Consider the following 26,780-nt stretch of genomic DNA (forward strand, 5'->3'; position numbering starts at 1 on the left):
AATACAACACGTGCACACACACACACACACACACACACGCCCGCATGCCCGCTTTCTTACACCGCAGGCTATCGCAGCGAGGGATTATACTGCTCAGGCTTGGTTCAGTCGGGCTGTTTGTCTTACGGTCAAAACAAGATGCCGAGCCAAAAAGTGAGAGAAGAAGGGAGGATGGGACAACAAAGATAAGAGGACTAGCCTTCTGATTACCTCATGATCCCACAGAGTGGGCGTGTGGTTGTGTGTCTGTGGGCTCATACATCCCAAAGTGTGTGATATTTTAACACAACATCAGGGTTAGAATAGCCCAGCATGACAAGGCAGTTAGTTAATGGGTGGTAAATGGTACAATACGCATGCTGACAGTGTCACTGTGCCGTCCCCGACAGTGTTATTGTGACCACTGTGGAAAATACAGACTTCTTTGTATGCGCTCTGCCCCTCTGCTCCACTGTAACGAGCTGTGCTATTTCTCCATTTCATCCTTCACTACCCTCATATCTTCCTTTTCTCTATATGAGTCATTCCCGTTTTCTTTCAAGGATAATGTTTCTTTAGCACTCACACTTTGGAAGAATAAGCTTGTGAACAACAGTCCCTTTCTTCTGTCTTATCCTCATTGTCTATTTCCACTATCCCCTCTCCTGTTCTCGTCTCCTTCGCTTCCCCTTGATAACAGTTGGACAATGCCCCTACTGTTGTGTGCCCACACTGAAGCTACTACCTACTAGAAACAGCTCCTTGTAGAAATATTGTTATTACCAGGAGTAATAACACCACAGAGCAGACCTGCAAAGTTCTGCTGGTATAATTTGTGCTATTAGTCAGCACAGATAGTTAGAGACAAACAGCACAGGATGTATGTGGCATGCACTGTACATTTTTGGAATGTGACGCAGCACGCAGTGAACTGGGTCAGTGAGCATCTAGGTAGGGCATGGACATTCAGCTGTTGAATCTTTAATTCCATCTAAATATGACTGCTTTCACTCCCAAAGCTGTGTCTCCCGCGGCGTTCAGACTGCAGGAGTGAGACGACTTCCTCTCTGCAGTGTCTAAAGTCTGCACTCCCCAGCCTCTCCTTGTCACGCTTAAATGCTCTCTGAAAGAAAGACACAGAAGTCACTTGTATACGCTATGTAGCACAGCTTTAATTAGCGCAAGTGAGCAGCTCACCAAAGTTATTTTGCAAGAAAACACTTGAGGGAATCAGCCAGAAAGTAAAACTCTGTTATTCTTCTGACCTTTGAATGTTTCAGTGGAAGTTTTGCTGTTGTAGATGAAAGCACATTATAAAGCCCAGAGCTGCTTCACTTAATTAGTATTTCTCGTGTGTTTGATAAGCAGAAGCGCTTTCAGAAGATCGCTGTTGCCTTCTGCAAAGACTTTGATTGTAGCTGTAGAACTCACAACACGATCACAACCCTACTTTGATATTCTTTAATTTTTTTTAATCATTATAGCTTTGGCAGAACGGAATTTTTTTTTAAACACTGAAATATCTTCAGTCTGCAGATGTGTGCGAGCAGATCCTCCGGGTGGTGTCTCGATCAAGTCGCCTGGAAGAGTTGGTTCTGGACAATGCAGGACTCAAAACGTAAGAAAACTCTAATTTAATATCCAAGCGTTCATTATTTTTACACCCTTTATCCTGAGCAGGGTCACGGGTGCTGCTAAAAATGGCTGATAGGCGTCTTGAGCTAGTAGAGGAACATGCAAACAACCATGCAGAAGGTTCAGCGTACATGTGAACCCTGGCAGTCTTAACCTCTGTATCACCCTGCCACATCACCACATGTGAAAAAAAATCCAGCTGAATCATAGCGGGAGCTGCTGATCAGCCTGTGGAAATGAAGAAGGTTTTTGAAAATGATTCAAGTGCAGTCATTAGTCTAATCCCAGTTAGAGCTTGGAGGGTAGTAATTAAGTAGGTACGACTATATTAATAAAGAACGGAAAAGATGGAGACAACCTTTAATGTAGAAAAGTGTATTTTCGACGTGAACCTTTTGTGTCTGGAGTTTAAATATATATTAGTGTTTATTAGTCTAATACAAAAATGACACCCGCTTTGAACTCAAATGCAAAAGTTCCCTTTTATAATGAAAAGTCATAGATTGTCTGTGCCCGTGATTCAGTTTGATTGAATTTCATTGAACCCGTCACATATCCCAAAAATAAATTAGCTATTACATTTACCACTGGATATAATGCTGTACAATGACCTAATACATGTGCTTATTACCTCCTGCAGCCATATTGATGGTCCTGCTCGGGAGGGAAAGTTATATTGCATCACTCTTCTGAGTACAGTTCTGCTCATTGTACGGCAGACATGCTGATTGTTCAACTGTTAAAGAGGATTTTAGTGGCTGAACTCATTTAGTAACCACCCAATTAAAATTCTAACCTCACTGCAACAATTCGGCTTTACTGTTCTGGTGAGAAAATAATGTCCATTCATGTTCATTTGATAGGCTGGACAGACGCTGAGTCATAAATATTCTCTTTCATGACCCACAGTGATTTTGCCCAGAAGCTGGCTGCTGCTCTGGCTCATAACCCCAGCTCAGGACTCACCACCATTAATCTTGCCAACAACCCACTGGAGGATAGAGGTGAGACATCGATTGTTATCTCATGTGATCATTCCTGTTCTGTTGGCCTCTCCACTGCACGCTGTCTGCTAGGTTTTACCTTTCAGTCATACTTTTCTACTTTTGGGCATGTTTTAAACATAGCTTTGTAGGTATTCCAATCCGATAGTTCTGACTTTTGAGAGCTGAGAAAATATGGAAACCTGATAAATGAAATCAAAATACAGACGGTCAACAAAAAGAGAACAAAGGTGACAAACTGGCCTCCAACGGTAGGCAGAGCTGAGATGAAGCTTAAATACCATCAACCAACTCCTTTATTATAATATTTTGGTGGTTAACAGCCTGATGCAGATGTGAAGTCTGATAATACAGCACATTTATGATCCTTTGCAATAGTTCACTGAGTGCAACAAGCTTAATATTTCATTGCCTCTCAGTGGATCCAGGACACATGAATTAAAGATGCATTCCATCACATGTTCAGGCTGTGACATGTAAACATACTACAAATTCCTGGGGACTGAAAGATGTATTACACGTATAGGTTGACTGTTCTAGATTGTGTTCATTACCTGTATTTTGGGCTTATTACTTTATTTGTTTACAGATGAGTTATGAATGAACATAATGTTTCTCTTTTTTTTTTTTTTTTTTTTTTTAATAACAAAGTACCAATTTCTTCTTTGGAATTAGGAGGAATCTGTGATGGACTTAATAACAATATACAACAGGAGCTTTATATTTAGCTTGTAAAATCTTACAATTATTGCTGACTGCACGAGACTAAAATGAATGTCTCTGTCTGTTTCCCTCTCTCTTGCTGCAGGTGTTTCCTCCCTGGGTGCTCAGTTTGCCAAACTTCGAATGGGGCTCAAGCATTTAAATTTTTCCAAAACCTCACTATCGCCCAAAGGTACGTGTTGCCTTCCCATGCTGCTGAAATGCAGGAAGTCACAGGGAAACATAAGCAGTTTTTTTTCTTTCTACAAAGCCACTAAATTGGAGTGGTAAGTGTGAGAACGCAGGCTATATCAATATTGGGCAGTAATGAGATGGCTTTTTTCTGGGAGTATTTTATTTCCTATCATCCCCTGTGAGCAGATGCACCTCGTATTTTCCTCTAATCTGATCGCACCTACCGCAGGGAAGCTAATGAGACTTAATTACTACAATATTGCCACTGTGAGTGAGAGGTGAAGGCAAAGACAAATGTGTAAACAGTGTGATTGTTTTCATTTGCATAAACGCTGCTCATTTGTCCACTTTCCTGTAGCTAGCAGAGCAATGCTTTTTCATTATCGTGAAAAAGCTTTTCTCTTGTGAAGAATCGGCATATTTTCTAGATTAAATGCATCTGCCATCAACAATTACTTGTTAAATGTCTCTTTGGTTCCCATCCAAAGCAAAGTGTGCAGCGGCAGTAACGGTCTGTAGGGACTCGCCATAAATATGTGCCGCTCTCAGGGAATCAATAAACGGCTATCATATTCCAGAGGGTCACTGAGGGCTTGTGCAGCTTAAACTGAGCCTCTCTCTCTCTCCATCCCTCCATTTAGCCCCAATCCATAATCTATATCATCAGTGGCTTCACAGAAAAACACAGTTGTTGTTTTTTACTTGCTTTCACACATCTTTTCTCTTTTTTCCTGTTTGTAATTCAGGAGATAGCTCATCCAAACTTTAGAATTTGCTGCTTGTTTCTCTCAATTTTCTCATGTAACATTTTTTTCCTCGTCTGTCTGGTGGGATCGCGTCGCTTCATGGTCACGCCTCGATTTACAAACCAGGCAGAGTCGGTCAAGACTTCAAAGTACAAAACTGTCAGTTCAGTGTGTCCACCATGTGAAAAATGTGACACAGGCCAGCGGTCGCATGTAGATTTTGAATTACAGGCAGACCACTCAAAATCCATGCATGTAAATACAAGTATGAACAAATATTTCTTCTCCCTCAAACTCATACTGGAGCAGCTCAGGAGCAGGTTTAAGCTATAGGGTCTCACCACCATTGAATCGTTTGCCCTCATTTTATTGCTTTTATTTGGATTTATATTTTTATGATGGTTAAAAAGAGAAAATGCCGTGGGCTGTTGGCAGAGGCATAGTGATGCAAGCTGTGTGAAGGCTTTCTTTTCAATTTTCACGCATCCACTCTATAGTCTGATCCTGTATTTTTCTCGTCTTCGCTCGCTGCTCATTTCCTCCGCCATTTCCTTCAATGCGCTGTCAAAACACCGTCGGGAGATTTGAGGATTGTGATATTGCTGACACTGTGTGCGTGTGTGTTTCAGGGGTGAACAGCCTTTGCCAGTCACTGAGTGCCAACCCGTCCATCCCCAACAGCCTCGTCCATCTGGACCTCTCAGGGAATATGCTCAGAGGAGACGACATGCAGGTACACATGTGATACTAATAAAAACACTGATTTCGCATCCCTCATACTCGCATTATATTACCAGGCTAAGAAAGCACATTAAAAACAATTGAAATCCAGATTAAGAGTTGAAGCTATACCACTTCACCAAACTGAATCACCCCTCCAACCCTGGACTCGAACCAGGCAGAGTCTCACTGTGAATCAAAAGTGCTCACTACTCCATCACTGTGTGACCCTGCAAATTACATGTTTCATTTCAGTTTTACTAGTGATATGAATTTGTTTCTTATAGTCCTGGATAAAAGGTTATCAGTGTGTAACGTAATTGTCAGCTGAGGATATATTTGCTTATAAACCAACATGAGTGGTTCTTTAAAATGTGCCAAAATTTAACAAAGTACAAACTGCACAATTTCTATTAGTTGGAAGTAGGACGGCCTATTCAAATACAATCTAATCGGTGAGGCGTCACTGGCCAAAAGGCTTGTTTTTAAGTTTAGAGCGTGAAACGTTAGAAGAGAGGAACCGTTTGTTTTGAGTATTTCCTCATCATTGCTGCACGTGCTTCCTCATTTGTAGATTGTTGGATTTTCTTTTACTGTTTATGAGAATGTTAAGTTTCATGAGATAACATTGGCTTCTTTGGTGCTTTAAAAATAGAATAAATAAATAAAAAATTACAATCTGGCCACAATGCATAAGAGGTCTGAGGTCATGATCTGGACCCACAGCAACAGTCTGTTTATAAATGACAACAAATCAAAACCATACAAACCAAACACAACGTGTTGCTGATCTTGGTCTTATCAGTTACATTCAAATTAACTTCAGCGAGCTGAAAGTAGCTCATCCATGTTAGATTAGCTCATGCAATGTCTGATTACTGAAGAAATACCTTTCTCATTGTATGAATGTATAACTTGCGACTTTGCGTGGTCAAAATAAATACAAACCTGTAGATTCACATGACAATTGTTTTTTGGCTAATTAATTCAGTTCAACACAATCGAATTATCACATAAGATATTCACCGTTTTGTGTGTCTCCAACAGTGTTTAATGTCCCATGAGCTTGCGCAAAGAAACTTATCACCTGTGAAAATTGTCTTGTAAAACCTGCTTTTGTACAACCTCTTCTAATAACTGAATTAAAAGAGACATTTAACAGTGTGTTTGCACTAAAAACACCACTTGTCCTGCTTTTCCAGCATTTCTATCACTTCCTCAGTCAACCCAACGGCCTGGTGACCCTTGACCTCTCCAACACTGACTGCTCATTGGACCAGGTGAGTGAGTCAAACTTGTGCAGATAAAAAAGTAGCTCAAATAAATGATTATGGTGGATTAAGCAGATCTAACATTACAGAATGACTCTGTAAACATTGTAGCTGTACCTCATTTTGCTGTATCGTAAGATGAAGTGCTTGTTCTTTATATGCGTGTCGCGCGTCATGTAATCTAATTGTTTACACCCATTTAATCTGCGTTGCAGTCGGCTGCACGTGAAATGGTCCAAATACTGTATGTGATGTATTGATGTGGGTCTGAGCCAAATTCGTCTTATTGATTAGTCTGACATGTAGCCAGCTGCCACGCAGCCACTGAAAATATCGATTGGCTTCTAAATCATATTCTGGCTTTCTCATGCAGAACCACACATACATACATTTTTTATACATTTCTGAACAGGCTTTGGAGATGGAAGATAAAGTATCAAAACTGAGTGGTTCTTTAAGATTATTTGGAAAGTAAGATGTAATGGAATTGAACAATCCAGCTAGTAGATCAACACGTACTTGTATTTGTGAGTGTTATAGTGACGTATTGCGTTTGTTGCAGGTTTGCTCGGCTCTGCTGCGAGGTTCAGCCCAACACCTTTCTGTCCTCAACATGTCAAAGAGTGTCTTCCCTCACAGGTAAACGAAGAGTCCTGGTTTGAGTGGGAGAATTAATCTGGTATGTCTTAGTTGGGAACATTACCACTCAAAGGCGATCTGTGGAAAAAGATCAAAGAGGCAAAAACAGGACCAGCTGGTTTCACAGGCACGATACCGTATCTGTAGTTACAGTTGTGTGAAACACATTTTTGGATATAACTCAATTAGTCACCCAGTCAAAAGCAAAAAAAAAAAAAAAAAGCAAAAGCCTTTGAACAGAAAAAAAAATCTAATTTTCCAACAAGAACTATGCGATTCAGATTGCTTTGGTATATCAGCTTTCACCACACGTCGGCTTTTCAGACTCAATAATTTAAGCAGAACCATCATATTTTGTGTGTCTGATTTATGTCAGAGCACAGATGCCCGAATCCTTGTTATATAAGGCAATAAACTGAGTTTGGAGACATATAGGTTGTTATTTTCAATCTTCAAAGAAATGTGTCAGGGATCAAACCCTTTGATTTGAAGCTGCTGATCTGGATGCAGTCACAGTTTATACCAGTGAGTTATTTTTATTCATTCAGTATTTAAAGGCAACATTTTTAGATCAACACAAACATCTTAGCTATTTCTACTTTATTAAAATGTAAATGCAGAAATGTTAAAGTAAATTCAAGACAAGAATATAACATCTCACAGTAATGGTTTGTATATTTTAATCCAAATGTTCTACATCTTTAGATAAAGCAGGTTTAATAGGTAGCAACACACAACACTGGTAAGATATCGTGCACACAGTGACATGAGTTGGTTTTCTATGTCCAGCACATTTTGTCATAATATCCTATCTGATATCTGTCACTTTAAATGTGAGATCAGCATTTCTTGTCACTATAAAGAGAGAATTTATCTGCACCACAACTCAGTGACTTGAATATCTTTGGAAAGCCATCATTGAATTATCATAAATAGTGTCACATCCCTCTGCGGACAGGATGAGCTGCCCGGTCTGCACAGGATATCGCTGCGTAATGAACCTTTTATGATCTGAAATGGACTTCTCACGTTTATCCATCAAGTACAGTTTGAGCTGTTATCACGTGTACAGTATGTTCTTCACACAAGCACTCCACTGAGGCTTATCTGTGACTCTGCTCCCCATTTCAAATTCCTTTCTTCCTCTCGCAATCTCTTCATGTCAGTGTGTGACACCTGCTGGTCAGCGATTGCCATTGCAGCAGGCTTCAGGGAAGTTCAATTGAGTGTTTGTTGTGTCTAACAGATGGGCGAGGGGTGGGGGGGTGGAGGGGTTGTGTTCTGCTCCCGTCGTTATCTGTCTCTCCCTAGTGTGTCTCCGGGGAGCTGAGAACTTCATCAAGGGGGAAAAGGGGTTGTGGGGGAAGGCGAGAATGAGAGGGGGGGGGGGGGGTGAGCAAAGGTGAGGAAGGAGCCACAGGAGAGTTGAAGAGGAGAGAGTGAGTGTAGCAGGTGTAGCAGAAACTTCTAATGCTTCCAGATCAGCTATTCCTCTTCATCTTCGTCTTTTGGCTGCTCCCATAAGGAACAATCTGCCTCCATCTTGCCCTATCCTCTGCCTCCTCCACTGTTATACAACCATGTCCATGTCCTCCTTCACGACATCCATTAATCTTCTCTGAGCTCTTCCTCTCCTCCTCCTGCCTTCCAGCTCCATCTGCAGCATCTTTTGTCCAATCAATGCATTTATTATCTCTCCTCAGCACATGTCCAGATCTTCTCAACCGACCACCTCTAGTTTTATCTGTGAACTGTTCAACTGCAGCTGTCCTTCTGATCTAATCTGTAGAGGTAAAACTGTCTGAGACAGCTAATTACCCACAAAGTGCCTCGGGCACGTGACGAGGAACAAAATCTTAACTTAACTCGACTCTCAGATTGGTTTTCCTCCTTGTTTCAGATCAAAAAAAGTATTAAAGTTTGTTCAAGACATTATCCCCATATCATGTCATCATTTAGTTCATCCTGTCGCTCCTTTTCTTCAGGAAAGGTAAAGAGGTGCCCCCTTCGTTCAAGCATTTCTTCAGCAGCGCCGCGTCTCTCAGCTCCATCAACGTGTCAGGAACCAAACTGCCGCCTGAGGCCCTCAAGTGAGTCAACCTTTCATTTACATTTCATGTGTCTGAGGAGCAGACAGCTGTTTCACCCACACTCTCTGTGATTGTACATTTCATTCTCCTAACTTTTTTCCTCCCTCACGACACCCGACATTGCTGAACTTTTCTTAGCCTTGTTTTAGAGTTACTTTTCCAGAAATATATGGGGCATGCAGTTACTTTGAATACTGACAGTGACTTCAGTGCAGCTGCTGAAGATATTGAATGCAACAGAAAAGTTCACTTTTGATATATGTGTGCATATATATATAGTAAATGCCAAGTAAAAAATTTAAATCCAACTTCCTCCATGCACACATATGATCTTTTGTATTATATTATACTTTGAAATGTGTATGTTTTAACAGCAAATGATGTTATTGATTTAGAGCGCTTCTGCTTGGCCTGGCCAGTAATCCCAGTCTGAGGGACGTGTCTTTAGACCTCAGCTGCTGTGAGGTAAGAACAACACTGCTGTAATGCACAACCGTCTCAATTCTAATAAACACATGATCATACTTTGTGGTTTACTGTATTTTATGTGACACTTTTAAGCTTCATTTGAGATCATTTAATCCAACTTGAAATTAAATATATTTAATGAATTAATCACATTAGTGAGAACGTTGATCGGCGGCAGAGATGAAGCACATTGCTGCACAATTGTGCAATTTCCACTTGATTGTACATCTCTATTTTTCCTGACTCCAGCAGTAGTGCCATTTGTCTGAGTGCCCTTGTCAGCTAAAGTTTGGCGCGGGTGGTATATTTCAACAGTTTGGAGGTAATACTCATCCAGTCAGCTTTTTAGGATCCACTCCAAAACCATTTGACAGGCGGGCGACGCCGCTAAGAGGCTGCGTAATGGAATACTTGGCAGGCAGCAGGCCGGGGTGACGGGCGGAGGGAGGGATAGGTGAGCTGGTGGTGGTGGTGGCCAGGGGGGGGGTGCTTGAGTTTCCCTCTAATTGTTTCATCAGAACTCTCCACACACACACACACACACACACACACACACACACACACACACACACACACACACACACACACACTGGAGCCCCTCGCCTTCATCTGCCCTCCTCCCAAGCTTGAATAGAGGGAAGACGGCTCGCTGCAGATTCGTGGTGATTGCTAAAGATAACTCATGAATACAAATTACACAGGAAATCCAATTCCAGATTCCTATAGAAATCTTCCCAAACCGGAGCTCCGGGGGAAATGATGTGATCCCTTTGCAAAGCCATAATGATGCGTTTGGTGGAGGCGGCCAGAAACCGTTTCTCTGAGTGGGTCTGACAGTGAACAAAACAAGGACTTGACTCCGCGTTGAGTGGGATCCGCGTGTCTTTGAGTGTGTGCTGGAATAGAAAGTATGATCATTAGGCATCTGTGTGTTTTGTTGTTTGTAATTGTTGGCTTGATTTGACACCCTGCTTCTCTCCCCCCCCAATGCTTCTGTAAGCTTGGCCATTGTGTAAGTACTAACGCACTCACTGTTAATAATTACCTTTCATTTATTCGTAAGCTTGTTTTGGCGGATCCTTTATCTTCCTGCTCATCATACTCACAGTGGGGTCGATTTTTAACTTTGTTTTGGATGAAATGGAAAGCTGCAATTAGCCTGGATGATGATGGAAGTCTTTTGAAGATGTCATGTGTGTGCTTAGCAGTTGAATTCAGGGTTTGCAGAACAAATCTAATACAGATGTTTTCATTGATTTATGTCAGTGTAAGCCTTTATGGAAGCCCTGTGACAATTTCTGTTCTTATCCATTTTCAATAACAGTGCTGGATTTGCCAGCGATTGTCTCATTCCAGCAGTAGTACAAAAACAAATTAAGTTATTATATAAATCAGCGAGTCCGACGTGTGGTTTTCCATCTTTCCAGCTGCGGTCTGGAGGCTCTCAGATCTTGGAAGGTTGCATTGCTGAGATCCCAAACATCTCCAGCCTGGATATCTCTGATAATGGTGAGAATGTAAAGCTTATTGTACATTCGTATGGATTTAAATCTAAACACTGACCTGTGAGAATCTGTCGCCTCCAGTCAGACGTGCGTTTCTCTTTGTCCAGGCCTGGACTCTGATCTGTCCACTCTGCTGGTTTGGTTAGCGAAGAACCGCTCCATCAGACACCTGTCTCTGGGCAAGAACTTCAACAACATCAAATCCAAGTAAGACTAAAGTGTAGAATGTGCTAGTGTTGCAAAACAGTGAAATTTGTATTTTTTATCACATTTTTTTTTGCGGGGGGGGGGGGGGTTGTTTTTTGTTGTTTTTTTTTACTTTCTTTCTCATGCTTTGCTTAGAAACCTCGCTCCAGTGCTGGACAGTCTGGTTCACATGATACAAGAGGAAGAGTCGGTAAGTTTCTTTTTCTGTGTGGTCTTTTGTGCAACCTGAGCCGAGCAGAAACGCTAAGCATCTTTAGACAGATGGCTCCAGCTCAAATCCTGTGTCTGCAGGCACCCAGCCGGCTGAAACAAATCACAGCCTCTCCTCCAGCTGCTCTTCAGCTGACCTCTGACCTCACCGGTGGAGGGGCTGCGTTAATAGAATTCCCCAAAATTGAATGACAGACTCAAAGCGTCAAAGTACATTAAAGCATGAAAATGATTCGGAATACATCCCGTCGAGTTGCAACCAGCCATCGCCTCTGTTAAGAATTCAATAATTTCCTTCACCTCGTAGTTTCTCCTCGATAATCACTTTATCTCTCCCTCCATCATGGGAGCTGTAACACATTTTGCCCTTTGCGCCTGCCCTTTCTGGCCCCCTGTGCTGGATTTATGGTCATGTTGAGCTGCTCTCTGCGGGTCTGTGCTGGTTTGCTCTCCTGATTGTTGTAGTTTTGTGTGTGTGTGTGTGTGTGTGTGTGTGTGTGTGTGTGTGTGTGTGTGTGTGTGTGTGTGTGTGTGTGTGTGTGTGTGTGTGTGTGTGTGTGTGTGTGTGTGTGTGTGTGTGTGTGTGTGTGTGTGTGTGTGTGTGTGTGTGTGTGTGTGTGTGTGTGTGTGTGTGTGTGTGCGTGCGCGTGTGTGTGTGCGTGCGCGTGTGTGTGTGTGTGTGTGTGTGTGTGCGCGCGTGTGTGTGTGTGCGCGCGTGCGTGCGGGTGTCATTATACATCGTAGAACATGTGGTTATGTGTAACTGTTTATCTGGCTGTGCAGGCGCATCAAAAGAAATGAGGAGAGGGGGGGGGGAATTAATACTGTCGAGAAATAGAAGAAAGGGATGGGAAGAGGTGCCTGATGTCATGACAAAGAAGGTTGAGAACAGATTAATACAATGAAAGACACTGATTATGAAAGGGATGTGGCAAAGGATGCAACTGTGGCCTGCAGCTGGTTAGCTGGAGAGTCTAACAGTCTAAAAGATCAAGCTTTCAGTTTTCTCCTTGTGATGCTGGCCAAGGTGCTTTGTACAGTGGATACTGTACTGTGGAAGAACACACACCTTCAATCTGTGCCAAATAGTTGATCATCATTTACTCTTAAATATGTATATTGGATGTTTATTCATTCACTATATTGTATAAATCAGCCACAGCTCGGCCGAAAAGCTTACAAACGTGTCATAATTAATAAGGAGGAATTATTTGTCATCCCCCGGCAGCTATGCAGTGGACAGACTTGAGCATTATTTTGATTAACGTCACTGCAGAAATGTTCAATTCCATTATGGATATAAGCTCAGTTCATCACTTTGTGGACACACATTAAAGAGGTTAATTTGTCTCTATTATGAGGGCACAGTCATTTGCATGTCTTGGGTTTCAGTTTCTCATTTTATGGTTGTTATTAACTACCACATGCACACACACAGACAAATTACTTTATCATTTCAGCTACTAATAATGACTCTAAATGTAAGCTACTGTTAAGTTTGTAAAGAAAGGGATCTGAGAGTTGCTTTCTGAACATACCAGGCAGGCCTTTCCACTGTATGTTTCCATTCCTTTCTATTTATTGGCATTTGTAGAGCATTTTGTGATGCCATTGTGAAATTTAACAATAGAGATCTTATTTGTATTTTATAGCAGTGTTGGATATGTTTTTACTGAAGTTTCTGGTCCATAAACTTGTATCGACTTATATTTGCATGTTTTGATTTCTGTCCTCACAGGAGCTCAAAATCTTTGCTGTGCATCCTCAGACAAGACACAAAAAACAATGTTCTGCATGTCTAGCCATGTTTTCAGACCTACTCATCATTGCAGATGCAGCACTTTACAGTCAATACTCCCAAAATGAGCCACGAAACAGCAAATATCAAGACACACTCAATCATCACTCCCCCACTTCGTTTACATTAAGGCACTGATGTAAACATAAAGCACAGGGTTTAATCGTGTCATTTCTTTGTTTGTGAGTAGCCAGGTGTTCAGCAATAAAATCCTCTCAGCTCATGTGTTTCTTACTTTGCTCTGTGCTTTTACTGCTGATTATACTATTAGAGCATCCATCCATTTTCTATGCACGATTTATCAAACTTATGGTTGTCGGGAATCGGAGCTAAACACAGAGGTCCCCCAAGAGAGCTCACCTCCACACATTCCTGCCGATCAGCAATTTAGTCTCTATTAACCTGTTTGTATTTGGATCCCTGGAGGAAGTCAAAGGACTGGGAGAAAACTCACGCATTCTCACTGAGAACACATGATTTCAGTTGTTGAAATCATGTGTGAACTCTTTCAGATTGTTAGTCGTGGAACATTAAGAGTTGAACCACAATGTCGCAGATTAAAACAGTAGTCAATGGTAGGCTCGCAAGTTTATAACCTCGAGCCATGGAATTTTGTACACAACACTCTGTTCTTGTATTTTTTTGCAGATGGCATGGACTGTATCGCTTCTTTTCCGCTTCCCCGTCAGAATTTGGCACAGAGCTCCAACATATGCACAGAACACCTCACCTCATTGCCGTCCACCTGCTCTGTGTAAATGCAGGAGTAGATCGGGTGTTAGTCTCTGATGCTATATGTGGGTTGTGATATGCGTCTAATAACTTTGTTTTTAATCAAGTTGACATATTTTAACATCCTGACATAATTATTTCATTTTTTAAGTGTCCTACAAACAGAGTGGTGCCGGGCGGATGATGACAATACACTGATGCATCTGAAGGCAAAATTCCCCCAATCAATCAGATTTAGTTATTGTCTTTTTGGGGATGCTGACAAAAAAGCAACTAAAGCTCGTTGACGCGTGTAAAATATTAGACGTATTTTTGAGTTGTCTTTTGCATATAACTGTTCATAGAATAAGCAGTAATGCATTAATAATACACGTACCCATACCCACTACTCATTTCACACAGAGAGCATTTAAAGGAGGTTAAGCAAAGCTTTGTAAAATGCATCATCGACTGGGTAATACGGCGAGCAGTGGGAAGGCTGTCCTACTCGAGGCAGATCACAGGCGTCTCCAGCTGCGTAAATGGCACACATCACGGGGCTGCTTAAATCCGGTGAACAGACGGGCACCGTCGGGGGTTTGTGAGCACTCTCGCATCACAAAGAGAGTCCACTTGATCTGGTGCTGAATGTTTCATTTGGTGTCTCTGCCCCAGCAGTGTGCTAAATGGAAATATCAGTGACATTTTTAGAACGGCGCCGGAGTCCTCTTGATCCTCTGATGAATGTTTGTATTGTTTTTGATCTGATTCACCATGTGTGCCAAACGATCATAAAGCACATTGGAACTACCAGTCTATTTGCTCAACATTAAATTTAATGAACAATTCTTATCTCAGTTTGAATTGTTGCACTTTTTTGTAATATTCATTGAGAACTGTGCAGGGTGAATGAAAAAAAATCACTTATTTACAGACTAAATTAATTCTGGGATGTTTTAAAGCAAAATAGACTGGCAAAACCAGAAATAGAAAGAAGTGGTATAATTTATCAAAGTGTTGGTTTTCTCTATCAATTAAATATTGCCCTGGTCATTTTTTTAAATTTATTTTCAAATAAATGTGTTTCACCTTATTTCATAGTTACATAAAGCTCTTCCCTCAATGCTTGATGGTAAAACCTGTTTCTCTTCACCTCCGCAGCCCCTCACCTCCCTTTCTCTGGCAGACTCCAGACTCAAGAGTGATCTGACCATTGTCCTCAACGCACTTGGCAGCAACTCGTCTCTCACCAGACTCGACATCAGCGGGAACGCAATGGGAGACATGGGGGCCAAGATGCTGGCCAAGGCCCTACAGATCAACTCCAAACTCAGGTGAACATTGTTGTGTTTTCGTAATATGACTGTATCCGCCATCACCATCAAAATGTGTGGGGGTTTTTGTATTTATCTTCTTTCCTTCATTGTTCAGTCATATTTTTAGCAGCTCTGATTGCATTACAATTTTAAAGCTGAGACGTTTAACATCCATTGTTCCTTCAGTGAACACATTGTGCTTCACAATGTTGTAAATTGTATTTTCTAAGTTGATTTCCCTTCGTTTGTGTGCAGGACTGTAATCTGGGATAAGAACAACACCAGCCCTCAGGGTTTGCAGGATGTAGCAGCCGCTCTGGAAAAGTAAGTTTCACAGTCTATGTACATATATATATATATAAGTGCGTGTTGATCATTGTGTAAGTATTCTCACTCCGATTGGAAAAAAAAAATCCCCTTGGAGGTTTCGTTCACACTGCAGTAACAACATGAAAAAGTGGTTTTGTGGTTAATTATTACAGCCGAGTTGTCTTTTCGTTTTGTGCTGAGTGGGAGGAAACTTTGAGGTAGACAGGAAGGAGAGACGATAAAAAGATGGAAGGTACAGAGCAGACAGAGCGACAACCACGGGGAATACAACAAAGACACTACGGAATGAGAAAATCTGCTGAGGAAGGCAAAACAAGGGAGGGCATTCCAAATTAAAAAAACAAAACAAATCAGATGATAGTCTCTCGTACCTTCTTACCATGCGTGTGTGAGTTTTCAATATTCAACATTGGTGTTATGAAGTGACGTATGCCTCCATCTAAATTGGCTTCTGGGACACGCCTGTACATGAACCTCTCATCTCTTCTCAGTGTTCATCACTTTCTCCCAGCAGCACATCTCTCCGTTTCCCCTCCGAGTCGTTGTGTTGCATTATTGAAAGAACAATTTCTTTTTCTCATTGTGCCTGATCTCCGCTCTGATCAGCTCCGTGCAGCATTGTGAGTTTTTTGTTCCCTGCGCTCAATTTCCTCATGCGTCTTCTGCTCCGTGCTTTCTTTAAAGATTTATTTTCACTGGAGTTTCCAAGCAAACAGTACAGGCAGGATATACAGTATATGTAACGTACAGCACATACGATAGTAAAATCCTCATCTGTGTTGTTTCTATATCTGATTAGTGATGTTAGAAGTTAGAAGACTTTAAAGTGTCTTTTTTCATGCCAAATTATATTGTTTATACATGTTTCTGGTTATCTTTGTGTCCAACTGAATATATTCTCTGTTGCTGTCATGCTGGCAATGTGATGATGTGATTTGTGTGTAGTTCTTCACACAACACTATGTGATCCAGCACCCGTTTGATTCCTCTTTAATGAGAAATCCATGTTTATTTTTCCTATTTCTGTCCATCCCACGCCTTTCCTCATTTTCTGTCATGTGAACTAAATCTAAAGTAATGTCTTCTGGCTGTGTGTCCATTAGGAACTTCACCATCCGTTTCATGCCCATCCCCATCATCGACGCCTCCCAGGCCCTGAAGGCGAGTCCCGAGAAAACAGAGGATGCTCTGCTAAAGGTGCAGTACATCAAAGTCTCCCTATGTCTCAAAAGATCTTTGTTTATCAAAAGAACAAGTGTTGGAAACATCCTGTTTGTTATGACTTTTTAAAGTGACAATGCCTCTGTGTCTCTTTTCCAGATTGAGAATTATCTGTACAGGAACCATGAAACAAGAAAATACCTTCAGGAACAGGCTTATCGGCTCCAGCAGGGCATCGTAACTACAACTACACAGCAGGTGTGTACACATATTGAGATGGGCATATGCAATTTTACTGACTTCATTGGCTCCACAAGAAGTTTTGTTTCAATTTATCAGTGAAGCATCGATAGTTGTAAGAAATACAGCGACTGAGAAAAATTGTATGGAGAACACTGTAGCCTTCTATGAAAAGGTCAAGTGAGTTTCTCACCTTGTAACCACTGAAATTGTTGTTCCTCTGTTTCCTTTTCCAAAGCATTTTATGATTGTTTTATCTCAATAATTTTCAATCACAATGGAGGTGACTTTTTTGAAAAAGCTGTATGAACAGTTCAGTTAAAAATCAGCTTGCTGAGAATTGATGATGTCACAGAAAAGGCACAAGCCCTTCAGTGTGTCGTCGTTCTTGTCTTCCAGATGATTGACAGGATTTGTGTGAAGGTGCAGGACCACTTGAACTCACTGAGAAACTCTGAGACGGAGGCCATTTTGGAAGATGTCAGAGCAGCTGAGAGCCTCATCAAAGACGCAAGAAACTCTAAAACGGTGAGGACAGATTTACATTTTTAGATGATGGATGCATAGAGCCTTGTTTTCTTTTTTGTGTTATAAATTTTAGAGAATTGAATAAAACAGGATGATTGTTTCCATGCCTATACACCTATAACTTGGTCCTGCTGTTCCCAGCTGCTGCCCAACCTTTACCACCTTGGATCAGCAGCCAAACAGGAAGTGAACAGCTCTTCAGCGGGTCCCATTCAGGAGAAACTGGAGTCTATGGCGGGCGAGGTGACCACAGTCATGGACCAGCAACTGCAGGTACTGTTCACATTTTTAAAAAAAAAACATTTTGCCCAAAGGTCTCCAATATTTAATCTCCAAATCAAAGAAAAAGTGTTGCATTGTGTGTGATTTGCGAGTTTTGCAAAAAGTCGACCATTGATACCAAAATGCAACCACACCAAAATACTTTCAGTTTGTGGAGATGCACTTTAATCGTAGGTCCATCGGATGTTTATGTCAGTATCAGTTTGTGAAACAGGAGGTTCAGTTATTTGCATGACATAACATCCCCCCCCCCCCACCCCCCAACTCTTAGACTCTGTTGGAGTCCATGATGGACACAGCAGAGTCGCTGTGTCCTCATGTGATGAAGAAGAGTAATCTTCGCCCAGACCTGATGAAGGCCAGCTCCGCCAAGACGGTAGTACCCAAAAGCTTTGTCACCAAGACCCTCCTGGAGCAGTCTGGGGTGGACATTATCAACAAGATCAGGTGTGTTTGTGGCTTACAAAGCATTCACTCTATTTCAACACATGAATCCTTTCAGATCTCTCTGTAAATTAATTTAGTACTTAAGTAAAGTCAAGTTTATTTATGAAGTACTTTTCACAGATAAAAAATCACAAAGTGCTGTACATAAAATAAGTGCAATAAAAACACCTGCCAAAAGTCTTTTTTGATCAGTTTGTTTTGTCAATGTTAACCACGTTAGTTTGGCTGTGTCATTTATGATCCTAATTTTTCTTTGCTCTCTGAACGTCTTCTCTGTCTGGACAGCGAGGTGAAACTGAATCTAGCATCCTTTCTGTCCGATCGTATCGTTGATGAGATTCTGGAGACTCTGTCCACGTCGCAGCAGACATTGGTAAGATTTCAATCAACTATTGACTCTATCTGAGCTGCAACCAATATTAATTTGAGATTTTTACTTCTACCATGCTGTCTTCTTCTATGTTCACCACTTAATTCCTCGTTCTCTCTCTCTGTCTGTCTCAGGCGGACCACCTGGTGCGCCGAGGACGCCCCCTGCTGCAGCAGGGGTCTGTAGATCTGGACGTCCCGGAGGAGAAGATCCCTAAGCGGGCATCAACAGAGATGCTGGAGGCTGAAAGACTTGAAGATCTGGAAACGTGTATGGTAGGTCTCAAAGGAAGAAATTTAGTTTAATTTTGTACATTTGGTAGAAATGGCTTACTGATTCTTGATAAAAGCAGGTATGAATGTATCAGGAAATGCTAAAAAGTTTGTTATGTATCATTGTCTGCTTGTATATGCTGCAGGAGACAAAATACTTCAGACTTCATGCACATAGTCATAAGTTCAGCCGGAACGAAACTAAATTGAGTAAAATGAGTAAAGTGTAGCTTTACTTCTAAATCAAGAGCCCGTCCTTGATTACTATGTGCGTAGTATCTTCACATTTATAAAAACAAACAAACAGAAGAAAGTCGGTAAAGCATCCTGGCCCTCTGACCTCTTTGACTCTTCTCGTCTTTAAACCTCTTTCAGACTTCTATCTCCTTCCTTCTTCGTTATTCTCCTTCACAGCTATGTAGCTGTTTCTTTATCTCCCTCTTTTTGTCCTCAGTAGGCCTCGGTATTTGTTGTCTTTCTTTCTCCTCAATCTTTTCCCTCTTTTCCTTCCTCCCTTTCCTACTTTTGCTCCATGGAGACTCTGTGCTGCACCAGTGTGAGTATTTCCCGACTGTCCCTCCACAGCTTCTTCTCTACCTGCTTCTCTTTCGTCTCACTAATATAATTTGTCCTCTCACTTCGCTTACCTGTCACACAAAGAAAAGTTTCTTTCTTCAATTTTGCCCCAAGAAAAGTATGAAGCCACACTTTGTTTGACAGTCTCACCACAGTTGGATACATTATTATCATTCCTCCTGTCACTTGATCCTTCATGCTGTTGAGTGTTGATGAGTGAAAATCTTCACTGCTGCTCTTCATTAAATGCACCGTCCCTCATCACTGCCTTGTGAATGTGCAACACGATTGTTAAACCAAGTGTCACCATGTTTTCAGGTTTGCAAAGACACTTTAGGTGGGCGTGCAAACTCTTGATAACCCCATCCGCCGCCCTGATTCTGTCACTTTACATTTTTGGATAAATAATGGCCAAAACATGTCGCCAATCAACTGGTGTGCTTTGTGGCTCCTGTTTTCCCCCGAGGGACTCGGAAAGCTCTCAGCTCTTACTTTTTGTTGTTACCTGAAATCTTTGGTGAGAAAGTTGTGACAGAACCAACTTGTAAATTGACTTGATATGCTTTAGCTCCTGAATTTTTAAACAGGAAATTAAGTTCCGTAGCTTTCTGACAAGGTGTCTGTAGTGTCATTTAACCTTTTTTTAATTACAGTACCACCATATGGCAATATGTTACTTCCCACACAAGGGCATTTATCATGGAAAGATAATACTGATGAGACACAGTCATGGTGTTTTCAGTTCATATCTAACTTGCACTGGATTCTAGCTGATGGTGACTTTATGCCTTTTCAAAAATGCTGCACATTTATCCATGCTGAAGGTTGCTCTCCATGCAGGCGCTTACATGCTTCATCAGATCTTCAAGGGGCACTTCAAGTTTATTTTTCTGAAATGTTAAATGATCTGTTCCACTTTTCAGATGACTCCTAAATCCAAGAGGAAAAGCATTCACAGCAGGATGCTGCGACCAGTATCTCGTGCTTTTGGTGAGCACTTTCAATTATTGTCACGTTTAAATTGAGGAACATTCACTTAACGGCTCTGGTTTAACACGTGCCTTTACGTGTGTTGGCTCTCATCAGTGTTGTACGTCTGCGTTGATGTAAGTTGAGTGTATTATTACCATCTAATAAAATCCTGCACCTTGCAGAAATGGAGTTTGACCTCGACAAGGCCCTGGAGGATGTCCCCATACATGTGGAGGACATCACGTCTTCCTCTCACACTCCGTCTACGCCGTCTCGTCTGACGCCGAAGCTGGAGCACCGTCCAGGACTCATGTCCGAGCTGCCGTCTGAGGAAGAGAAAAAGCTGCAGCACTTCACCAAACTACGACCTCGACGAAACAAGAAAACACACTCCAGCAAAATCCCTGTGAGTAAAACCTGAAAATAATATTTAGTATGAGATATTGGGAGCCTTAAAATACATGCTTCTGATCATATTTGCAAGATGAATAATAAAGTGAAGCATGATGTTATTGTTTATGGTCCTCCTATAAAAGTGCTTCAACCGATTTTGAAACAAAAAATTGGCTAATCCTCTCGTCGGTCCAGATAAAAGGTTTTCTTCCTTTTCATTCAGCAAATCAACAGCACACCATCGCAAGATGGGGAACAGAACGGCCTCATGGGAAGAGTAGATGAGGGTGTTGATGAGTTCTTCTCTAAAAAAGTCACTAAGATGGATTCCAAGTAAGAGTTTTTATATGTATTATTATTTATATTTTTTTCTAATGCTTTTAATATTTTCCTCTTGATGAAAACAAGCCTGCTCCAACATGGGGACACAATCTGAATCTGTCTGGCCATTTAGGATATATGAAGTCCATGTGGACTCAGAAACTGGTAATTCTATTTAACTATCTTTATAAACATTAAATGCATTTGTTTCCGTTGGTTTTTTTTTTGTTTGTTTGTTTGTTTATTGTCTTTGTTCAGACGTTCAAAGAGTTCAGAATCTCAGGATGGAGAAAAGAAGAAGACTAAAGGAGGATTTCTCAACCTGATCAAACGATCCTCCAAATCTGATAAATCAGACAAGTCGGATAAGTCGGAGAAAAACCAGACAACTTCTTCCTCCTCGGGAACATCTTCCGCCTCTGTGGCCGCTGTGCCAGCTTCCTCCATCCCCGAGGAGCCCTCCTCACCAAAAGTGTCAGTTAAGAGTCCTGCTCCAGAGCCAAAGTCACGGTAAAGATTAAAAAAAAAAAAAAACTACATACAACAGGTGATTACTCACAACTTCTGCATCTTCTTTACTCATTTCTAATGTCTCCCTTTCAGAGACGCTTCGTGCCGCTCACAGCCCACCGACTACAGCAGCAGCTCGGACCGCTCTGAGGAGCTGAGGACGCCAGACTCCATAGACGAACCTTGGGAAGGTTCGGACGGCAGGGGAAGTCCACAGGGTGGCAGGCGATACCCCGGGGTGCAGATGATGGGGAGCGGCCTCCTGGCAGAGATGAAGGCCAAGCAAGAGAGGAGAGCACACAAGGTGACATGATGTTGACTGAATCCAGTGTACAGGAGTCGAGTGAAAGATGGAAAACTAAGCATAAAGAGACGGCAGAAACAAAGTATGTGCCACATTACACAATATTATCCTTAACAACCACATTTGTGTCATTACAAAATTGGATAATCGATCAAATCAGGTGTCATATTAATACAAATCAGCACTTGTCTCACAGTGGTGACATTTGCAGCCTCTCAATATTCAACAATCACCCGCTAATTAAATGACTTGACAGGTGTTACAGCTGGTGGCCACATACTGATAAGATAATGAAGAAGTGCTGCAACAACAGGATTAAGGCAACAAAGTGAGATTCTGTGCTGTCTCAAGCCCTGATTTCTCTGAACATGTTGAATGAAGCTACCCAGTGTAAACTCATCATAGCGGCAGGTGTAATCCCCAGCTCTCCATCAAGGTGGCCCCTCACAAATTAATAACTGTATAACAAATAACTGTATAAAAATACAGAGAATCCTGGTCCAAATATAAAACATGCCATTTAGTTCAGAAATATTAACATAGAAGGATGAATATTCAGTTGGAACAAGGTTAAAGGGATATCAGCAGTGAGCTTGCTTGTTTAAATAAGGACATGTTCGACTGACTTGTGGCCACAGCGCTGCAGGTGTTCAGCGACCCGCTTGTCAGATCCAGTTTGTTCACCGCTCCCCGAGACTCGTTTCCAGCTGGCACCACATGTAAAGTGAGAGGCATGAAGGTTCACAGACGCAAGGATCACAGACGCAACATCATGCTGACACATTTTGTCTTCAGGCCACACAGTGCACCTGACAACATGCTGACACGAAAAACACAAACAAACCCTGATTCCTTAGCAGGCTGAGAGGAGGAGGACGGCGAAGAAGAGGAGGAGGAAGCATGAAATGACAGAATGGAAACAGAAAAGGGGCTGATATTCAGATTTTTATTTTGTTTGAAATTCACAAACCTAAGGTTTTGTTTTTTTTTTAATCCTGCGTATTTGAAATTGAAGTCAGGATTAGAGTGATAATACCTTGACAGATTTTAAAAGAGCTGCTATTTCTGCACTACATGGGGCGTCTTTGTGCTTCCACACATCGTTAAATATGCAAAAGTATGTGTTGTCACAATAGATCCCTAAGTGATGCTTGCACTGCAGATTAGTGCGTGTGTGCACATTTTGGTTTATGGTGGTTGTTCTGACCTGGTATCGGGGCAATACAGCTCCTCCTGCCATCTGCTGGTTCTGGCTGCTTTCCAGGTGTGTGTGTGTGTTTATGAGGCTATGACAGAAGAGAGGTAATGGAGAAACTGGGTGTTATCCTGAGCTTGTGTATTTGATCTGTATCTGTAGGTGAGTAGGCGCCCCCTTGTGTTGAAATGTTGCTCAACAATACATGTGCATTATGAGGCACAGCTGCTCTTTTCCACTTGATACATTTTTGAGAGATTTTTGTGGATTCTTTTTTTTTTCCCATAAAGTGAGAAAAAAAAGCACTTGCATGTTGATTCAATATTTTGTCGTTGTTTCTTTTCTAGTCTTCCAGCCCTGACAGGCCCGACAGCAATGCAACAGGTACGCTCTTTAAATCTAAAATAAGTAGCATGGGTCCAGTTTTAAATCAAAACTCTGAGGAAGATTTGTCTTTCACTATCCAAAGAATAGAATAGAAATACTTTAGTAATCCCAGAGGGAAATTCTTTTAACAATAAAAGCATTATCGTTGAAGATGCTGCTTTGAGTCCGCTCATTGTGGGATCTCAGTTTTAGTTGATGCAATACACTTCATGTACTTTAAAAGTTGTTTTGATATTTCCACGTGTCACTAGTCAAGCAACAGCCCACCACACCAGAGAGCAGGTCTCCCAGTGGCTCCATCAACAAACCGGACCCCTCTTCTCCAGAGAAGACTTCGCCGCGTGGGGAGACTAAACCCGATCCCACCCCTCGTCTCAGAGCCACGTCGTCATCGAGCACTCCCGGGGGCCCAGTGACCCCAAAGCCACCTGCACCGCAGGGAGCGAAGCCGGCCCTGGCCGCTCGACCCTCAATCCCACAGAAGCCCAGGACCACCAGTAGCAGCAGGAGCATCGGTAATACGCATAGGTTTTCACAAAGGCGTTCCAGCACATGGACTACATAACTCACATTGGGTTTTTTCATCACTTCTGCGCAGACGAGAGCTCGGATTCCTCCGCCAGTGGCAGCGTGTCTCCTAAAGTGACGGTGTTTCCTCCAACGCTGAAGAGGACACTGTCGGACAAGGACGGCCAGAGCGGTCCACAGTCAGGAGGCTCCGCCACACACAAAACCACTCAGGAAGGTACGACTCAACCAATAGCGTCTATTGTAGAGGGAATTGAGTAACTGATAAATTCAGACAGCCGATCATGCTGTGCTGAAATACAAATCACAGGACGTCAATGTGAAGGTTGGGAGAGAAAACGTGAAAAGTGCTCCTCCTTCAGGTGCTCAGTGGGACCATTGTAAATTGTCCTCGGCTCATTTGTTTCCACAGAAGAAGTCAACAAGACAGGATTTCAGTGTAGCTCCCAATATTAGCATACCCCTCTATTAAACAACCAATAGTGTGAATGGACAGTAGTGGATTCTTTAGATTAATCCAGTGTTCAAACAGAGACACAAACGGTGTTTTTGTGAATCGGACTATGATTGCCAAACATTTAACTTTGTCCATTCTTTATTAAAGGCATTTCGTACATGATCAATAATTTATTTTTTTTTTATTCCGTCATCTTGACGGCTTCAGACAGAAAGACGCTTGCCGTCACTGTCAGAATGAAACGGTGTTGCTATCTATATTCCCTCCATAGAGGCTGCTGTTGTCTATCCTTCAAAATCACTGTCTGATAGATTCAGGTCACGGCTCCCATTTGGTCCCACCGCTTTTGATCCAGCGGTATTATGTCACAGTCATCTATACATATATCAAATTCATTCTCTTCTCACTTTTCTTTTTGACAATGGCAAATACATCTGCTTTAGTTTGTGAGGACAAGTGTAATTCTCGCTACCATGTGAATAGGATTTCACATTTGAAATCTTTGGCAACAGGCTTGATTCTTGCAGACATGGAAAAGTCATCAGAAGTCAGTTGTCGAGGAGTACTTGCTGTAAAAGCCAGAAAAAAAAGATGTTAAAAATGAGGATTAAGAGTATAAAAGCATCAAGAAGTATCTTTATAGTATAATCTTTTAGCAGGCTATACTTGTAAAAATGCAGCGGAAGGGCCAGGTATTTTCTGAAATTCACAAATATTTAAATATTCAGTTTGAATATTTTAAGTTATGACTTATTGAGCCATAGCTCTAAAATGACGTAAACCTCTTTTGTGAGCTTTAAAGGATCTTTTGGGAGGAGAAACTGGGGGGCTGCAGGGGCGGTCTGGATCTGGGTTGCTTGGTTGTAGGTAATTGGCGCCTCAAGCGGGAATTGTTGTCACTCGTGGAGCGTGTGTCATGCTGTTTGTCATGATGTTTTTGAGGTCTGACCAGACAGCCTAGATGTCTGCCCCCCGCCTGTCGTATCCCGAGGGTTGGTGGGGGGGCAATGGCCCTTTCTATTGGTATGGGGTGGTGGTTTATCCACTGTCCTTCTACATATTCTCATAAGTCACTTTTGCACCAAATGCATCATAATTATTTAGAATGTTCTACTAAATACGCATTAGACTGACATGCACTATTTGTTAATGTAATCGATGTCGGGCTGCAACGAGTCGATAAAATTGATTAAATTTGATTATTAAAGTTGTTGCCAACAAATTTCATTATTGATTCGTGTCGCACGAAAAAATAATCGACCGATTAATCGATTATTAAAATAATCATGAGTTGCAGCCCTAAATCGATGTTACTTGATGTCCAAATATTGTTAACTTTGTATTTTCCATCCTTCTTGTTTTCAGTGAGATCATCATCGGACTCTGTCCAGCGATCCAACCCTTTATTAGGAAACAACTCGGAGGATCACGGCTCCCTCAAGACGAGGGAGAAAGGCTCAAAGCCAGAAAAGGCAGCAGGCAAGAAGTCATCCGACTCTGGGGAGGAGGCAGACAAAGACTTTATTTTAATATGAACGAGATACATTTTCTGCAAAAGCTTCCTGAAAAGCCTCACATTTTCCTTTGTGGAAAAAAAAAAATCTAAACGGGAATATAATTGTTATGCTTTCATTTATATTAGAGTTTGTACCTGTAGGTCGTGTCTGACCACAAAGTACATCATATTTGATTTTCAGCTCGATCGGCTGTAACGTAAGGAAACATAATTGAAAATTCAGTTGAGATTTTGATTCATGACTTTTTGAGTTGCTTAATACCCAATCTGAGAAAAAAAAAGAAAGATCTCAGAAGAGCTTCCTTCTCACAAATTCTTCACTATCCACATTATTCACACTCTATGCTGTTACCTGAAAATATCATGTCTCTGAAAACAGACTTTGGGAAAGTAGGCAATGTGTTAATCAAAATAAGTCAATAACTGATTTGGGTCCTGTGTTTTTGTAAACCTCTAAAAGAAAAGAAGACATGACATCTTCAGGGTTTGGCAGAGAAGAAACTGGGGTTATATGTTTAACTAATAATCTAACTTCTTTTTACTGTTTGTTACCATAACCTGAGTCCAAGGGACCAAACGCGTAATAACAAATAAACCAGGATTACTGAGCTGTACTTGAAGTCAAACATACAACCAGAGTCTTTCAGGCTATTTGTATAGATTTTTGCTATATTTCCAGTATGTGTGAGTTTCTTTTGTCCGGCCTTCACAGGAGACACAATCCATTATGCAATTCTTTTTTCTCTCTCTTTTTTTTTTTTACAGGACTGTACAGGTTTCAGCTGAGTACCTCAG

General features: G+C 41.6%; 1 protein-coding gene across 1 annotated transcript in view; it reads left to right on the forward strand.

Annotated features, from left to right (window-relative positions):
* The window catches only part of LOC308133484 (F-actin-uncapping protein LRRC16A-like), a gene marked incomplete at its 3' end in the record, with an annotated part of 62,246 nt that extends 36,242 nt beyond the window's left edge, over positions 1-26,004 (forward strand). Inside the window, exons 10-40 of the mRNA XM_080500868.1 lie at positions 1,509-1,597; positions 2,524-2,618; positions 3,427-3,513; positions 4,891-4,994; positions 6,184-6,261; positions 6,815-6,891; positions 8,877-8,981; positions 9,377-9,446; positions 10,450-10,461; positions 10,877-10,958; positions 11,062-11,161; positions 11,297-11,351; positions 15,042-15,214; positions 15,452-15,520; positions 16,630-16,723; positions 16,847-16,945; positions 17,327-17,455; positions 17,597-17,728; positions 18,009-18,184; positions 18,470-18,557; positions 18,689-18,829; positions 19,365-19,382; positions 20,326-20,392; positions 20,557-20,780; positions 20,991-21,100; positions 21,347-21,598; positions 21,692-21,902; positions 23,445-23,481; positions 23,736-23,999; positions 24,083-24,229; positions 25,835-26,004. Of these exons, the coding sequence (XP_080356994.1) occupies positions 1,509-1,597; positions 2,524-2,618; positions 3,427-3,513; positions 4,891-4,994; positions 6,184-6,261; positions 6,815-6,891; positions 8,877-8,981; positions 9,377-9,446; positions 10,450-10,461; positions 10,877-10,958; positions 11,062-11,161; positions 11,297-11,351; positions 15,042-15,214; positions 15,452-15,520; positions 16,630-16,723; positions 16,847-16,945; positions 17,327-17,455; positions 17,597-17,728; positions 18,009-18,184; positions 18,470-18,557; positions 18,689-18,829; positions 19,365-19,382; positions 20,326-20,392; positions 20,557-20,780; positions 20,991-21,100; positions 21,347-21,598; positions 21,692-21,902; positions 23,445-23,481; positions 23,736-23,999; positions 24,083-24,229; positions 25,835-26,004 (3,555 nt within the window). The remainder of the gene's footprint in view (positions 1-1,508; positions 1,598-2,523; positions 2,619-3,426; positions 3,514-4,890; positions 4,995-6,183; positions 6,262-6,814; positions 6,892-8,876; positions 8,982-9,376; positions 9,447-10,449; positions 10,462-10,876; positions 10,959-11,061; positions 11,162-11,296; positions 11,352-15,041; positions 15,215-15,451; positions 15,521-16,629; positions 16,724-16,846; positions 16,946-17,326; positions 17,456-17,596; positions 17,729-18,008; positions 18,185-18,469; positions 18,558-18,688; positions 18,830-19,364; positions 19,383-20,325; positions 20,393-20,556; positions 20,781-20,990; positions 21,101-21,346; positions 21,599-21,691; positions 21,903-23,444; positions 23,482-23,735; positions 24,000-24,082; positions 24,230-25,834) is intronic.
* Between the last annotated feature and the right edge of the window lie 776 nt (positions 26,005-26,780).

The sequence above is a fragment of the Blennius ocellaris genome (assembly GCF_963422515.1).
Source record: "Blennius ocellaris genome assembly, chromosome: 8".
In the NCBI taxonomy this organism is placed as follows: domain Eukaryota; kingdom Metazoa; phylum Chordata; class Actinopteri; order Blenniiformes; family Blenniidae; genus Blennius; species Blennius ocellaris.